General features: G+C 34.9%; 1 protein-coding gene across 2 annotated transcripts in view; it reads left to right on the top strand.

Annotated features, from left to right (window-relative positions):
- Positions 1-5629: 5629 nt before the first annotated feature.
- The window catches only part of LOC124368786 (X-ray repair cross-complementing protein 6-like), a 44479-nt gene continuing 33311 nt past the window's right edge, over positions 5630-16797 (top strand). The window contains exons 1-4 of one of the 2 annotated variants that reach the window (XM_046826157.1): positions 5630-5782; positions 13928-14096; positions 15496-15589; positions 15808-15891. In XM_046826157.1, the coding sequence (XP_046682113.1) occupies positions 5778-5782; positions 13928-14096; positions 15496-15589; positions 15808-15891 (352 nt within the window). In that variant the 5' untranslated portion in view covers positions 5630-5777. Of the gene's footprint in view, positions 5783-13927; positions 14097-15495; positions 15674-15807; positions 15892-16797 lie in introns of both variants that reach the window. The other variant, XM_046826156.1, reaches the window with a different exon arrangement.

The following is a 16797-nucleotide window of genomic DNA, read 5'->3' as shown; positions in this document are numbered from 1 at the left end:
CTGAATTAAGAGTAGTACACTAGCTTTATCTCACTTGCATTAAGAACATCGCTCAGCTGTCTGAAAGCAAAAATCAACCGACGTAATTTTTTAACTAAGTAATCTATATGATATGACCATGTCATCCTATGATCAAAAATAACTCCAAGATATTTGTAAGCTATTGTTTTATCTATGCTTTCACATGTGCATAAATCATGCAGATAATTTCCACAGCTTGAATGTAAAAATTTGAAAATTGTAAAAATTTTTAAATGGTAGTCACAAATAGGGCGAAGAGATATTGGCAAAAAGATTGTTTTTAATATTAAACGTTAATACGTTTTTATCAAACCATTTCTTAACGTCATGAGATCACTCTGAGCTTTCCTTTGCACTTCTAACCAGTTATTACCGTTTAAAAAAAATTAAAGTGTCATCTGCAAATAAAAAAAGTTTCCCGTTTAAATTTATTTTCGAAATGTTATTGATATAAATTAAGAATAAAATTGGTCCGAGAGTACTTCCTTGAACAACTCCATAGTCTACTGACAAAGGATCACTAGCCACCCCGCAGACAGAAACATATTGAAATCTATTACTAAGGTAGCTTGAGAACCACGCAAGGGTGCTTCCACGAACTCCAATAGCTTCTAATTTGTTAATTAATTAGTCTCTCTTTACCGAGTCAAAAGCTTTCTTGAGATCTAGAAAAACAAGCATTGAGCGATTACCTCTTGAAATAGAAGCATTTATTTCTTTATTTAAGTCAAATAAGACATCGTTTACATTTTTATTGCTTCTGAACCCATACTGACACCTACTCAAGATATTGTTTTGATTAAGATAGGATACTAATAAAATTGTTCTTTAATTATTCGCTCTAATATCTTGGAAAATACGCTGAGTAAGGAGATCGGTCTAAAGTTGCTTTTATTGGTAAATTCATCTGATTTATATAAAGGGAACACTTTAGCCATTTTAAAGGTATTAGGAAAGACACCCAATAAAATATTTAGATTAATTAAATGGCACAAGGGTTTAGTAAAGAACTGAATATTAGCCTTGAGAACATCAGCAGAGACACCATCAAAGCACGGCGCAGAGCCCCCCCCCGCAGTGCATTCACGTGACGTACAACGTCCACCTCATTCACAGTGTTCAGGGTAAACACACAGTCTAGTCTAAAGTCAGCGTCATTCACAATCGGCACCCCACTCGAATCGATTGCATCCGCCAACTCCTGCCCCACGTTTGCAAAAAAAGAATTGAAGCTGTTTGCAAATTTCTGTATAACATCGGAAGTAATATCAAAAACCGCTGGCAGATGTTTTTATAAGAAAGGAAGAACTCTTGTTAATATTTCCACTTAGGTCATTTATTACCGAACAGAATAGTTTGGGATTATTTTTTGAACTATCGATTTTTATCGCGATAATAGTCTCTTTTCGCTTGCTTTATAGAGCTACTGAGCTGATGTCTAAGATTCCTATAATCGGTTTTTAGTTGTATATTAAAAGGTTGTTTTTTTACAGATTTACTAAGTTTATCTCTATATTTATAAATTGCTCCGAACAGGAGTCAACATCAGCGCAACCCAACACAGGAGCCCAGTCGACGCGAACCAGGCTGTCCGTGAGAAGATTGTAGTCGATGTAAGAACGAGGCGTGTTGTCAGAGATAGTGGTAGTAATGTCTCGTGACACCAAGATAGTCAGGCCGGTACTGTAGCTATGCCTGGACCATAGCTGTTCTCACATTATCCATGTTAAAATGTCTTACAAAAATATGGTCCAGGCAGGAAACACGGTCGTCAGTTACTCTTGTAGGTTTGTCAATGCATTGTTTAAGTCCCGCACCCTCCAAACAGTTTAAATATCTGTCCTTATGTTCTGTAGTTCTTAATAAGTCCAAATTTATGTCATTCCTTAAATGAATCTAGCTCCAGACAAGATAAATTTAAATAGACATCATTGCCATCATCACCCTCCAATGAAACCAGTTTTGCACAAACCCACGCACAGCCTGCCCGCCCAGTCATAAAACGATTTAATATAATTTGTGGCATTAACTACAAGACCACAGACCTATATAATGTTAATATATATAGTTTATATATATATATATATATATATATATATATATATATATATATATATATATATATATATATATATATATATACGAGGGCTGTTTTTTAAGTAAGGGCCGTTGTTTTTTTTTAAATAAACAACAATTATTTTTTCAAAATACATTTATTTTTCAGAATCTACATACTTTTTTATTTTTCTACATAGTTGCCTTGTTTGTTAAGGCACTTATCATATCTTAAAACTGAGTTTTGAAATCCCTCTTCAAAGAAATTTTCCGCCTGCTCTGACAACCAGGAGTTCACGGCCGTCTTGACTTCTTCGTCGTCATTGTAGCGCTTCCCGCCAAGATGATTTTTCAAGTACCGAAAAAGGTGGAAATCACTCGGAGCAAGGTCGGGGCTGTACGGCGGATGATTCAAAACTTCCCGGCCAAAAGAGTCGATCATTTCCTGTGTCCGAGCAGCGGTGTGAGGCCTTGCATTGTCGTGGAGGAGCAGAATTCCCTTTGTCAGCATGCCGCGTCTTTTGTTCTGAATGGCGCGTCGGAGACTGGCCAGGGTTGCGCATTAGGCTTCTGAGTTAATCGTCATTCCTCGCGGCATAAAGTCAACTAGCAAAACACCGCGCCTGTCCCAGAACACAGTTGCCATAACTTTGCGCCGCGACAGCGTTTGCTTGGCTTTGACTTTGACTGGAGATGTTGTGTGCCGCCATTCCATGGACCGTTGCTTTGATTCAGGAGTAATATGGGATACCCATGTTTCATCTCCTGTGACAATTCGACTCAACATGTCGTCTCCTTCCTCGTCGTAGCGGGTCAAGAAAGTCAAAGAACTGCTTAATCTCTTTTTTTGTGTGTGATCCTCAGTGAGGAGTTTGGGTACCCATTTTGAGCACAATTTTTTAAAGTTTAGGTTTTCTGACACAATTTTGTACAGTACTGACCTGGACACTTGAGGAAATTCCATAGAGAGAGTGGTTATTGTGAACTGTCGGTCCTCATGAATTTTTGCGTCAACTGCAGTAACCAAATCTCCCGTGACCTGAGCGATCTTCATCGTGGACATTTTCGCGGCCATCTTTAAATTCTCGGACCCATTTCCGCACTTTACCTTCACTCATTGCCTTGGCACCATACACCTCACAAAGCTGACGGTGAATGTCATCAGCCGACATGTTTCTTGCAGTCAAAAATCGTATCACTGACCGAATCTCACACGCGGCGGGTGATTCGATAATCTTAAACATTTTAAAGATCCACAGTAATGCATACAGGTTAGCTACAGAGCTGCAACTGACATGAAGTTGTTCGCTAGGAATGCCGGGAGGCGGGGCGCACGCTCGTTACGGCAGGAACGCGAACTACTACCGTGTACGGGAGAACGGCCCTTACTTAAAAAACAGCCCTCGTATATATGAAATTAACATTAACATAAATACTAATAATACATAATGCATTTCAGATCACATAACATATATAAAGGAAACGAAGTATTTGAATAGAATGAATCACTAATTTAAATTATAGTATTTACTTATCCAATATTTTTTTACTTTATAAATATAAGCATAAAAGTAATTTTTTAATTGCATTCTTTAAGAGAATAAAACACAAGAACAAACCTCAACGCGATAATTTTGAAATAAATGTATATTAGAAAATATTTGAATCATGATGAAAATATTTAAGGAAAAGAATTTATTTTTTTTGAAAGTACACAATGACATTATATCGTATAATCAAATTAGTAGTGGCATATCATAGTATGTAGCCATACTTATGCACAGACAGACAGAAACAGTGGTTATATATATATAATATATAACAGTAAAGAAGTATTAATAACGATAAAACATATTGTTAAATGTATAAACTTATTAGCTTGTCTGCACCTTGCTTATTTGCCAGAGTTCCTAGAAACTACTATGTATATATATATAATTTTAATGACATCATAAGAATAACATTTTTACATTTGTTTAATTTAATTATTGTCGCTGCATAGACTTGTGTTTCCTATTACCTAATAATATATGGCGCTGTAAAGAATCTTCCAATAAGGTATAAAATTAAATTAAACTAAAATATGAATGTAATTGAAGGTAAACAAACAGTAACCTTGGTTTGCAGAAATCTGGCCTTAAATAATCACAGTTAATATTAGCATAATTCAATTCAAAATAACATAAAAATTTGAATAATAATAAGCAAAAAAGACTTGGAATGTAAAATTAATTGGTCATCTGAAATAATTGTAAATGATATATTGTTTTTGTATAAATATATAAACATCTTATTTTAAAGGGATAAGAACTAAAAATTATTGTATGCCGCTATTCGACAAGTATATGAAAAAACTAAACAAGAAATTTGAAAATATAAAGAAACGAAATTAAAAAAAAAGAAACTTAAATAAATTATAACACTTTATGTTTATAATATAGAATATTTATCTATTTTAATCTACAGTATAATTAGGAAAAGAAATAATTCCGTTTCGATAATTTATAAATAAAACAAATATTAATAGTTATATTTTACCATACCGGTCTAGTTTGTGGTGAATCACGAATCATACCGGTCCAAGTCCTGCATGTGCAGGACGCGGATGCTGTCCGTGTTCTCAGTAGGCTTTATTATGATTTTCCCATTGAAGACACCGGCGAAGTGGATCTTCTTTGCCCTGACCAGCCTCCTGGTTTTAATTCCTTTTGTTACGCATTGTTATGAATAATATAATATTTCCCTACAACATAGAATATGTTCTACATATTTTGAGAAAGGCTCATATACGTGTTTAGACAAAATGAATCTGTGAAATGTTGTCACTTTGCCACATCTTTTCTTCTTTTCATATTATTGAGCTCTATGATAAGTGAAGTGTTGTAAAAGTCTATTTTGATCGAAAGGAAAGTGGTGTCAGGTAGCTTTACAATGGATTCCTTCAGGGGTACATTCTTGCTCCAATTCTTCACAATATTTACATTGCTAGCTTTCTTGGAACGCAAAATCGAAAATTCATACATGCCCACGATGTTGTTTTTGTGTCACTTCGCGAAGAACTACGTGCCACGTCTAATCATTATCGTTACACTTGGCACAGCTGTTCTCAGACTCCACTTCTTAGACTGGAAGCTCTATGACCTATATGCAAAACTTATACATAGTAAAATATGGTCACTTCATGGAAAATTGTTGCTATTTGCGGCTCTTTAAAATAATCTCGAAAATAGTATTGTAAATATGTATTTGTTTTCAGAATTATAGGATTATGTACAATTTAACATCACTAATACAAAATGAGAAGTTTCATCATCTTCGTCTAGCCGGGTATGTTACTTTATTCTGCCAGACTAAGCAACAGAAAATCTTAAAATCAATGGTAGTATCACGGAAGTAGTACGTCCGTTAATTAAATATTGGTCTAATATTATAATACATTCAATATTAGACCATTTACCGGTCTCACCGTCCCTTGATTTGATGACACACATCGTTGTTTTGGCTCACTGACGGTTAGTTGAGTTTTCTTGGTGTTTGACACCGGCAACAAATTCACGCGGTAAATGCTAAATGGCGGCGAGTCGCTAGAGGTGTGTTGTAGGTCTAGGTCATAGTTCCTGATTGAGGTATATTCACTAGCTGTTTTAGGTGGAAGATTATAAAGTAGAGTAAAAGTGAAAGTTAAACATCATTGTAGCACAATGAGGTAAGTAAATAGATTACATCATGCCACAGTTTTATTCATTGTAATATTTGTTGATAAGAAGAGATAGTATTGAATTTAAGTTATCAGGTGAACACGTTATAAGTCACACTTATCAGTAATCCTTCACATGACAGATTTTATTTTTCTATTGAGGGTTTGTAAAATAAACAAATGTTATATGATAAGGTTTATTTGATACTATTTACTCTACCCATGCTACATAAAATGGAGGTGAAATGAAATAAATTGCCAAAATGGCAAAGGATGTTATCAACCTTTTGCTATCTTTCTCTTGAACAATACGAGTTTTCAGGGGATGGTAGTAACAAAGTTAATGTAATGGCTGATCCAGCAAAATACGAGTTTCGCAATTTTAACCTTTTAGTATAGTTCTCCAGAACAAACGGATGTAAGGTTTCGATGGGTGGAAATAACAAAGGTGTCGGAAGTACTTTTCTTGCATGGAGTAATATTTTATTAGGAAATTATAAGATTAAAGGTCGACCTGGCAAATCACAAATTTGACGTTAGCAACGTATTCTGCTTATCCTCCTGAACAAAAAATATATATGGTTTTAGGGGTGCAAATGACAAATAACATGATTTTAGAGGGTATATACATAAATACTTAAGTTCTTAATGTTTTAATGTTCTGTTTGTGTGCTGTGTCTGGATATCTGTAAATATTATCTGCGGGTGGGCGTATCTGTTATCTGAGCACTCTGGGCCAGAAGTCAGAGATAACATGTACTGTAGGTTGGATCAAGTGAGTGCGTGACGATCATGGATCAACCATCTACTAGTTCGACCAATCGTAGTGAACTGGTGTGTCGTAAATATTATCTGCGGCTGGGACTGATAGTGTATCTGTTATCTGAACGCTCCGGGGCAGAAGTCGGTGCTTCACTAGATATCGTGTACTCTAGTTTGGATCGAGTGAGTGCGTGCGTGACGATCATGGATCAACCATCCAATAGTTCGACCAATCGTAGTGAATTGGTGTGTCGGAGCGTTTTGTCGGGCATGTTAAGAGTTTACGTTTCGACCGAAACGAGATTATTTAGTTTCTGTACATTCTGTGGAACACACTAATGGTAAGTGTTCTCTGTTAATGTCCATTTATATACGTATTCATATTAGGGGTATTCATGATTTATTAACTTTTTTATGCGGTACATAATTGCCTTTCCATTACAATTCAATTTATATTTCTGATCAGCCCCTCTAGAATTTGATATATTACTGATAGATACTATCTCGAGGGATGTTTTTCTTTCTCTGATGGCCGGAGGCACTCGTCTCGACTCGATAACAACTAATTAATTTGTAGCTCAAAATTTAAGAAATTAAACATTGTTCATTTGGATCAAAATTCTGCTCATTTCAGTATTATTTTTCATTTACGTTTGCAAAGATGGCGCCGCATCCGATGACGTCATCACGAGGTTGAATCATGGTCACCAAAGGTCACATGATGCCCGATGTGGATGTAGAACATGGAAATATTGCTCCGCGCTTGAACAGTTGTTCCATTTTTTATGTCCTAGAACTTCGTTATTTCTCATTTCCACCCCGTCAATCCTTATATTGCTTCGTTCTGTAGGACGATTCTAATAAGTTAATAACGCGAAACTCGTATTTTGCCACTCCGGCCGTTTTTATTGTTCTCCGGGCCTCACGTGGTCTTATTATGATCGTAAATCAATTTCCTATTTGTTGCTGCTGACGTTAGGCATGTCACCATCTGTGGATAGCCTATGTAAAATAAATAATGTTGAAATCAGTGGAACTTGATCGAAATAAAAGACGTGTTTGTTGACACGTTTACTATGACGTGTACCCTTTTGGGTACACGCAATCTTTTACAACTGCCTTTGTGTACCAGATCGGGTACTTACCAGGCTTTTGTAAAGTGTGTCGTACGCCTGGATGCACATTGCTATGCATTTCATTATTGCGTTTTTATAGTTTGCCTGTCTTCGTGGTTTGTTAAATTTGATCCCATGCTTCAATAAATACATCAGACCATCGTTGTACCCCTTGGGGTACATGGAAAAAAATTTAAAAACATAATAAAATAATTGTTTTTGTGCTAAATAGTGAAGCCTACATAGGCCTACCTTTCTCATTATACTTTGACATTTTACGTTAAAAAACCGATTACAGTTTTTTGACATTATTATTGAAAAATCCAATGGCAAATAAAACAGTCCGGAAAAATGCTGACGTGAACGTGTTAATTTAGACCTTCTAAAAGTTTATAACAGCCTGACAAGTGCCGCTGGTCATCAGTGCAGGCAGTGGCTGCCCGACATCATGAATGAGGTAACGAAGTTTCACCATGTTGTTTTTCTATTGGACGCACATGTCGCTGTAGAAATCGATGATATTATAACGAATGCTCCTACACAAAATCCAAAAGTTTTTGCGTCGAAAACTAATTGAACAGTTATCAGGTGAGGAAGAGCTCAGAGACCGCAAACCATCGCAATTTCTTCATTATCTCCTTTCTCTTGCTGGTGCGACTGTCGTGCAAGATAACCTACTACGGCAGCTCTGGCTTGAACGGCTCCTGTCCAATGTTTGTGCTATCCTCGCAACACAGTCGTAATTGTCACTCGAAGAACTTTCGGAACTCGCTGACAATTAGAAGTTGCTCCGAGCACACCATTGACCTCTATAAATTCCGTGCAGTGTGACATAAGTACTGAAAGCATTATTTTGGATGCAATTGCTTATTTACAAAAGCAAATTGACGAGCTCTCGACTTTTTGCTCTAACCCACGTTTTTGATCTTATAGCTCGCAGCGTAATTACAATAACAAAAATCTGGCTCTGATACAAAACGCTGAATCTTTGGGTTGGGTTTGCTGGTATTCAAAATTCCAATAGAATGCTAAAGATCGTGTTCCATTTTGTAGTTTTTGAGGATACGATGAAAACAGTCAGTAAGGATGGCATCTGGCTTTTTTTCATCTAAAAGCCATCTCATTGTAGTTGATAACACAACTTTTTTGTTGATACTGGTTTTGATTTACGTTGTTTTCTTATGAACTATGAACTGAGAGTCACAAATGGAGGCAGAATCAAGACCTATGGTTTTATAACCTTGAATCTTAACTTGGGACTCAGACATAACATCTTATAGAGATTTATTGTAGCTGATGGTGATGTACCTATAATTAGTTCTGATTTTTTTGTTAATTATCATCTTTTACCCAATTGTTGTACAAAATCCATTATCGATGGAACCCCTGGTCTTCGTGCTTCAGGTTTGCCACGAACTTTTTCGCAAAGTAGCATGAAAACAGTAATTCTTCACTTTTTTCAACTGTTATTTCTGAGTTTTCTGATAATACTCGATCATCTGGTTTACCATGAAAAATTAATCACAAAACTGTTTACTATATTTGTACAACTTCTGGACAGTCAGTAGCAAGCAAATATCGTCGCTTGAATCCTGAAAAGTACAAAGCTGCTCGAAGAGAGTTCGATGATATGTTGCAATCTGGAATAACTCGTTCTTCCAATAGTGAGTGGTTGTCTCCTTTACATTTAGCACCTAAAAGTGATTCAAGCTGGTGTCCTTGCAGTGATTATCGTGCATTATTTACTCGAACTATTATCCATTTCACCATATTCACGATGCTACTTATTTTATTGATGGTTGTAAAATATTTTCCAAAATCAATATATAGGCCTATCAAAAAATTTCTGTTCCTGTAGAAGATATTTGTAAAACTGCTTAAATTGCACCTTTTGACCTTTTTGAATTCCCAATCATGATGTTCGGTTTTCAAAATGTCGATCTAACTTTTTTTAAATTTTTGGAAGCAATTCTACATGTGTTAGATATTTCACTCATTTATGTGGACAACATTCTTGTTTTCTCGCATTTTAAAGAAGAGCATGAGCGTCATCTTAGAATCATTTTCGAACCATTCCATCTCTCAAAGTACGGAATGGTCATCAACATGCAAAAATGTGCCTTTGCATTTCCAAAGGTTACTTTTCTTGGTTACAACATTTCTGCTGATGGTACTCAAGCTCTAGTTAATGTGTCAAGGCAATTCAAGATTTTCCATTACCCAAAACAGCCAAGAACTTTGCTGTTTTCTTGGAATGCTTAATTTTTATCTCAGATTCATTCCTTCTGCCTCTGAATTTGAAGCCCCATGACACTATTAGTAATCAAGTCCTCAAAAAGTCCTAACTGATCTTACGGTTACCTGAATTTTAAGAGAAGCTTTATAAGCATGCAAAAACTCTATTTCTTCTACTTCACTTCTCGTACACTCTTGTGTCAACGCACATCTTGCATTATTCACATTGTTCAGGGACTTACAACCCATTCTGGAAGAAGAGTTCATTTCAGGGATGTTTTGGACCTGTAGCCAAAGTCACTGTCCAGAGAGTTAGTGTGGCAATAGTTCCACATGGTTCGGTGCCTAGCAAAACACACATCTCGTTAACCTGGATATGTAAGTTTTATTATTTAATAGGAATCAACCAAACATTTTATTGCTGATAGCAATAGATTAATAACGCAAATCTCTCTTCCGGTTTTGATAAAAATAATTTTGAAATAAAGCATACAAATTGAATACAGTGTGTTTAGGGGGTGGAAATCACAAATAACCTTATTTTTTAATTATTGAAATGTAAATGTCAATTTGTTTTTATATTGTGTACTGTGCTTCTTGTTATCTATGATTTTCAGATTTATCTGCTCTTGATCTGAGTGCTTTGTGGTCAGAACAGTTTAGTAGAGCATCACCAAGCGTCCCGTGCAGTAGCCTGCACTGCGTCTTAGATGGTATTACTCGTGATACTTTAATACCATCGATTAGTTTTGAAAGTTATTTACATGTTTAATGGTGGATTACGAAAGCAGTTAAAATATTAAGAAATTAATTTGTTTCTTTTTAAATGGCCATTGTGTTTTTCAGAGTGAGAGTATGAGTTCTTTGTGTAATTGTGTGTTATTTTTAAATCGAGAAAAGCTATTTTTGTGTGATAAGAAATTATCGCGTGGTATGAAAGAAGATAGTACCTACATACGAAGTTATGGTTCTCAAAGCGCCTGCACATTATAAACTGTAATTACGAGACATAAAACACTAAATTATGGCACATTATCAACACTAATTGAAGGCGCTAAATTATGATGTTTATTTGTCTTTAAGGTACATTTTTGGTTGAACTTAAACCTTGAGTGTTAGACCACTTTATAATAAAGAACATTTACGTGTAAAATGGCTATAAATATACACAGATTTTCTTGATCATGGCAACAAGGCAAACTCTACATCGGCGTTGGAAGTATAATTCACTTGAATCAGAAGTGCTCATACATGGGCAAAGCTTACGAAAAACTTGTGAAGCCACGGGAAACAGCTAGTAAAACCGTACCTTTTCTCGTGCAAAGCTTTGTTTATATAATTTGTTTCCAGTAAATCGATTGTTGATTTCTTACTAATAAATCCGAATTGAGCTGGGTTAATTATGTTATGTTTAGCAAGATAGTTTTGAAGTTGCTCATAAATATAGTGTTCCAATATTTTCATTATAACTTAAATAGAGCCCACTGGCCTATAGCAAAAACCTTATAGATGGGCCTTAGATATGTAATTTTTCATTTTTTCTGGTATATTATCAGAATCTACAATTCTATTAACTAAGTGAACCTGTACATTCTGTAGGTAAAGTATGTTATGTTTTACATCCTTAAGCCTGATTCTATCAGGTCCTGCAGAAGAGTTTTTCTTTTCTCCTTCCTGAGGGAAAAGGACAGTTTGTCCCCGTGCTTAGTCCTAAAAGGACCTTTGCGCCTCCCTTACTTTAATTTTGTGTCTTCAAAGTCCGAGGCTTTTGCAAAAACCAATCAAATTTGAGGGCTCCTGTTCTCTGATATTCTTGGGGCTGAGGAGATATGGTATTTATTTACAATACCGTGACCGTGGAAAATGGACTTTTTTTCATGGGTTGGGCATTTATAGCCTAGTATTATTATCACAGGTGCATATAAACTGGGGGGGAAAGAATATTATTGTATTATAATGATGCCTTTCAGGCATTATTGCGTTAAGGAGCAGGGGCATCACGTGATCTGGGATTCGACTTTTGCAAGCTCAAGTTAATTTTTTTTTCTAAAAGAGCAAGCAGTGCGCAGCACTGTGCAGCGGGCAGGCATCGTTGACAGGATTAATGTACTAGTCACTATCATTTAAGTAACTTATCACTTACCTTAATGTTCAGGTGGGTACAGTTTTGCAGCCGCAACCCAGAAATGGTGGATCCGCTCATTGAGGTTCGGGTATTTCGCCTTAAAAAGGTATTCACCCAAATACCCCACAAAATGAGTTTTTTTCCTGCCGTAACGCGGAATTTTATCTTTTACACTTCTCCACGTCCGCTCGATGGTATTTGTGTGGCCGTGACTGCGTGGGTCCACAAACTCCTTTGAGTGGTTGACTGTCTCATGCACAAACCCCTCGTCCTCTAAGCAGTCGTACGCACGCCAACAATCACTAATAATTGTACTTCCTGGTACAATTTTTTCTTTTACGATCTTTATGAGAGTTTCCTTGTCCCTTTTCTCTTTACGAATTGCTTCCACGTAAGATAACGAACATCCAACACAAAGGTGTGCCATTACTACTACTGAACTAGTTCAAAATGGCGTCCCTTCTTTATTTGAGAGAGCCGTGGAGTAATAACAATCTGTCAAATAAGGAGGTTAAGAATAGACACGGAGGAACAAAATAGTTCAAAATGGCATCCCTTCTTTATTTGAGACTGTCAAATATGGATAGTGTTGCCAGAGGTACTGTCAAAAACAGAGTTTTCAGAGAATTTCAAAAAATCGTAACTCCTTTGATTTTCGTTGCCGACGAATTTTTTTTTTCACTATTGTTTTCAGGAAAAATTGTAGTTTTCAGGAAATAAAAATGAACATACCTTTCCATGGTCACGATATTGTAAATTGGTACTGGAGATATGCTCCCAGGTATCTTTTCCGAGTTTCTAAGATGGCAGGACAATCTAACCAAATGTGCTCTGCTGATTCCTCCTCTTCTTCACAGAGTCTACACTCGTTAGTCTGGCTAAGGCCTACCTTCATAAGATGCTTCCTTAGGGGGCCATGTCCTGTCAACGTTCCTAATATTAGTCTTATATCCTCCTTATTCTGATCTAAGAGAGCTGTCCACCCTTTAATGTAAGGGTAAAAAATAAATTTATAAATTTCTACTGGGTCTTGAATGTCTAGTATGTGCTGTATACCTGCATTTGCATTTTTTGTATCTATTACCTCTTGACTAATTTGGCAATTGATTTAACATTCAACTTAATTACCGTACCTGTCCAAAAATGGTCAACAATTTTCTCTTCTACCGTAAAAGATGTATAAGTGTACCTTACAAACTAGGTTTATCTAGCCTAATATTAATATTGTCCAAACATGTTCATACTCATGTATTATTATACAGTTCAACTTTAGTTGGCTCTTCAGTTGTTTTTACTAATCCATAATTGTATAAAACATTTAAATACAAGTCAGGTCCGTAAACTCGTGTAAGATAACACAAATTTGTCTTCAACTATAAACAGATTTTTTTCATCTTTTACCCTATCTATCTGTAAAATATTTTCCAGCTCAATATTAAAAGTACCGTATTAATATTTTGGGATGGAGGCCTATAAATAGAGTAAAGTAAAGTGCTCCTTATTAAAGGAGAACTTGGAAACTATACACTCACAAGCATTAAAGCTATAGTTTAACGGTTTTAGATTCTAGATAATTCAGGTAAGTGATTCTAGATAATTTATTTAATAACAAATAAATAGCATGTGTTTCTTATAAAATTTTACAGAATTCGTAAAAGTTAATAAGTTTGTTAACAAAACTAATGTTGTGCACACTTACAACTAATCGTTACTTTGAACTTGCTATACAAGTTTAAAAGATATGACTGTCACCTCATAATCTTGATTTTTTCAAGACTAAAGCTGGTTTCAGATTGAATTGGAAAATGGAGATTGGAAACTTCAATCTCGATTTTGTTCTTGTTGAGATTGTATTTAAATCTCACTATTTAAGAACAATCAATCCCTAATTACCACTTACACATTGTATTGTTTCAGTGATATCATGGCTTCCGAAGATGATGCCTCAATTGATCAAAATGAAATTGAAAAACTAGGAGGCAAGTCTGGCGTCATATTCTTGATCGACTGCAGACCATCTATGTTTTCTGAATCGGTTATTAATTCAGAAAATGTTAAAATAACTAAATTCATAACCGCGCTGCAGGTAAGAATTTAGAATTTTAATTGAGCAGTTGATTTTACTTGTCCATTATATCTGCACTGGCAAAGAATTTATACAGTTTTTCTGTTAATATGATGTTTAAATATGTTGGTATGACTTATTCTGTTATTTAAAACCTATTTTGAGAGTAAACAAACTAAATACTAGTGGTTAAAACCTATCTAGACTAGTCACAAAATGTTTAAACCTTTGCAAATGGACAATGGTTAGTAGTTTAGAAAGTATTAAAGTCTGATCAGTAACATGAGTATATGTTGAAGCATTGCATATTTCTATTTCACACCACATAAGAAAGTCCTTATGTCTCAAGATCATACTTGTTACCTGTAACGTTTCTTTAATAGATTAACCTCGTAATGGTTTTATTTTTGTTCCTAAAATTAAGTTGTTTTGCTGAATTTCTTTGCTGTTTTTTGTAGAGACAGGTTTGTAGAATTTAGGTACATATGTTTTATGGAAATAAGTTATTTTTAGTGTCTTTTGATATTTTTGTTGTTTCTTTATATATTATCCAAAGTACACTATCCGTTTCCTTATCATCATCATACAAACGAATCCTATTGTCCACTTATGGATTGGATATTTCCATGGTAGAATAAACCATAAAATACACTAAGACGGTAAAATGCAGCAACAAATGATTGCTGTCTGCACTGTGCGACTACAGCTAACTTGCCAAGGTGCAAGCACTCATGGCAAAGGACCAAGGAAGTGCTGACATCTAGTAGAGAACGTCTGAACTACTTGCATGACGCGTGGCTGTCATAGAAATGCTTCTTGTGCAATATTATGGCAGACAACAGAATAAAACAGGAATAATATAACAATGCGTAATATTATGTCAATAGCACACTTTAACACAATTGCTATGAACGTAATATAATGTCAAAAAATTGTGAAGTGATTAAAATCAAGATGTAGCCTAGTATTTTGATTGTGCATTGTTGGGCTAGTTATGTGTAATTTTAAAACTGTTGACAACAATCATACTGCATCAATGTGTTTTCAATTAATAAAGCGGTTTTGATGGATTGATGGAATTACTATTTTGATATTAACAGTTTTTAGGGCAAAAACACTGAGGTTATCATTGCCCGAACAATTATAACTGTAATGCACCCTAATCTATCAGATTGCCTTACGCCCAGTCAATTTATTTTGAGGACTGTATTAAGTAAGACATATTTGATTGGAATTTCTTAGCCTAATACATTAATTAATATATCTTATGATTGTTATCACCTTAACACACCTAATAGATTTTTCTTTTTGGATATGAAGAATTCTGAAAGTGAGTGGAAATTGGTTTTCATGTGGTTTTAAAGTACAGAAATCGTATGTACCAACATAAAGATGTGTGAATAATAAAATATTCTTTCAGTGTTTCAGAACAGTTCTGCTGAATAAGATGACTGCTCAGCAGCAGGACCTGATTGGTTTGGTCTTGTTTGGAACTGCCAATTCCAATCCCAAAGATAAACTGAAAAATATTTCATGTCCTCTGGATCTCGCCCACCCAAATGTGGATTATGTAAAGCAGATTGATTTGATGATGAGTGGTAAGGTTGTAATAATTAGTTTTCCTTATTCAAAATTAGATTGTAGATTTTTTATCCACAATTTATTTGCTTCAGAACATGAAGTTCAGAAATGCAATTTTTCATGAGGGGACAAACAAAATTATATCCCAAAGATAAACTGAAAAATATTTCATGTCCTCTGGATCTCGCCCACCCAAATGTGGATTATGTAAAGCAGATTGATTTGATGATGAGTGGTAAGGTTGTAATAATTAGTTTTCCTTATTCAAAATTAGATTGTAGATTTTTATCCACAATTTATTTGCTTCAGAACATGAAGTTCAGAAATGCAATTTTTCATGAGGGGACAAACAAAATTATACCTCATCATAAAATGTATTCATGAGAAACAGTTATAATCATGGATACATTTATATGTACAATTCTAATTGTGTGAAGTAAAACGTTGTAAAATTACAAGCAAAAATGCCATAGACAATGGTGTCTTGCCTCTGTATTGGACAAATCAACGTTCATGATAAACAAAGAAGTTATTGGCAATTGATGGTGTTGACATTATTAGAAAGTAAATTTAATATGTCCAAAATGTTGTTGGAGCTATAGAGCTTCTTTTTATTAATTTTTTCACAAGCAACGATATGCATTGATCATAGTTTTATCACACACAATTTCTCATCAAACTTAAAATAGTAGAATAGATTAAAATATTGTTTATACATTACAAAAAATAAAATTATAATAAATATGATAAATAAACCTATTTCAAATCCATGTCTTGAAGATCAGAAGATTATAAACTACATTAAAACAATGATTTACAATTAATTGCTTGCTATTAATTTTCCATAAATTCTCTTAAAAAGTTTATGAAGTCTCTGACGAAGAATCCTTCTAAATTTACTTGGGAGCAGGAGTACTGGTATAAAAAAAAACTAGTGAGTACAAAAGGATGAATGATGACTTAGTGTTACTTGTGATCAATTAGTGAGCGCTTTTTGACATAAGCACTTAAATAAATTGATTTGTGAAGTGTGTCCCATTTAATAACAATTTAAACTAAAATACGAGGGGGTACCAAAAAAAAAACTGGAATTGTATTGCTGGCAGCCAGCAGCGTGTAGTACACATTCCTGCCGTTAGGC

This window comes from Homalodisca vitripennis, chromosome X (genome assembly GCF_021130785.1).
Source record: "Homalodisca vitripennis isolate AUS2020 chromosome X, UT_GWSS_2.1, whole genome shotgun sequence".
NCBI lineage: Eukaryota > Metazoa > Arthropoda > Insecta > Hemiptera > Cicadellidae > Homalodisca > Homalodisca vitripennis.
This window is presented reverse-complemented; position numbering and strand designations above follow the sequence as displayed.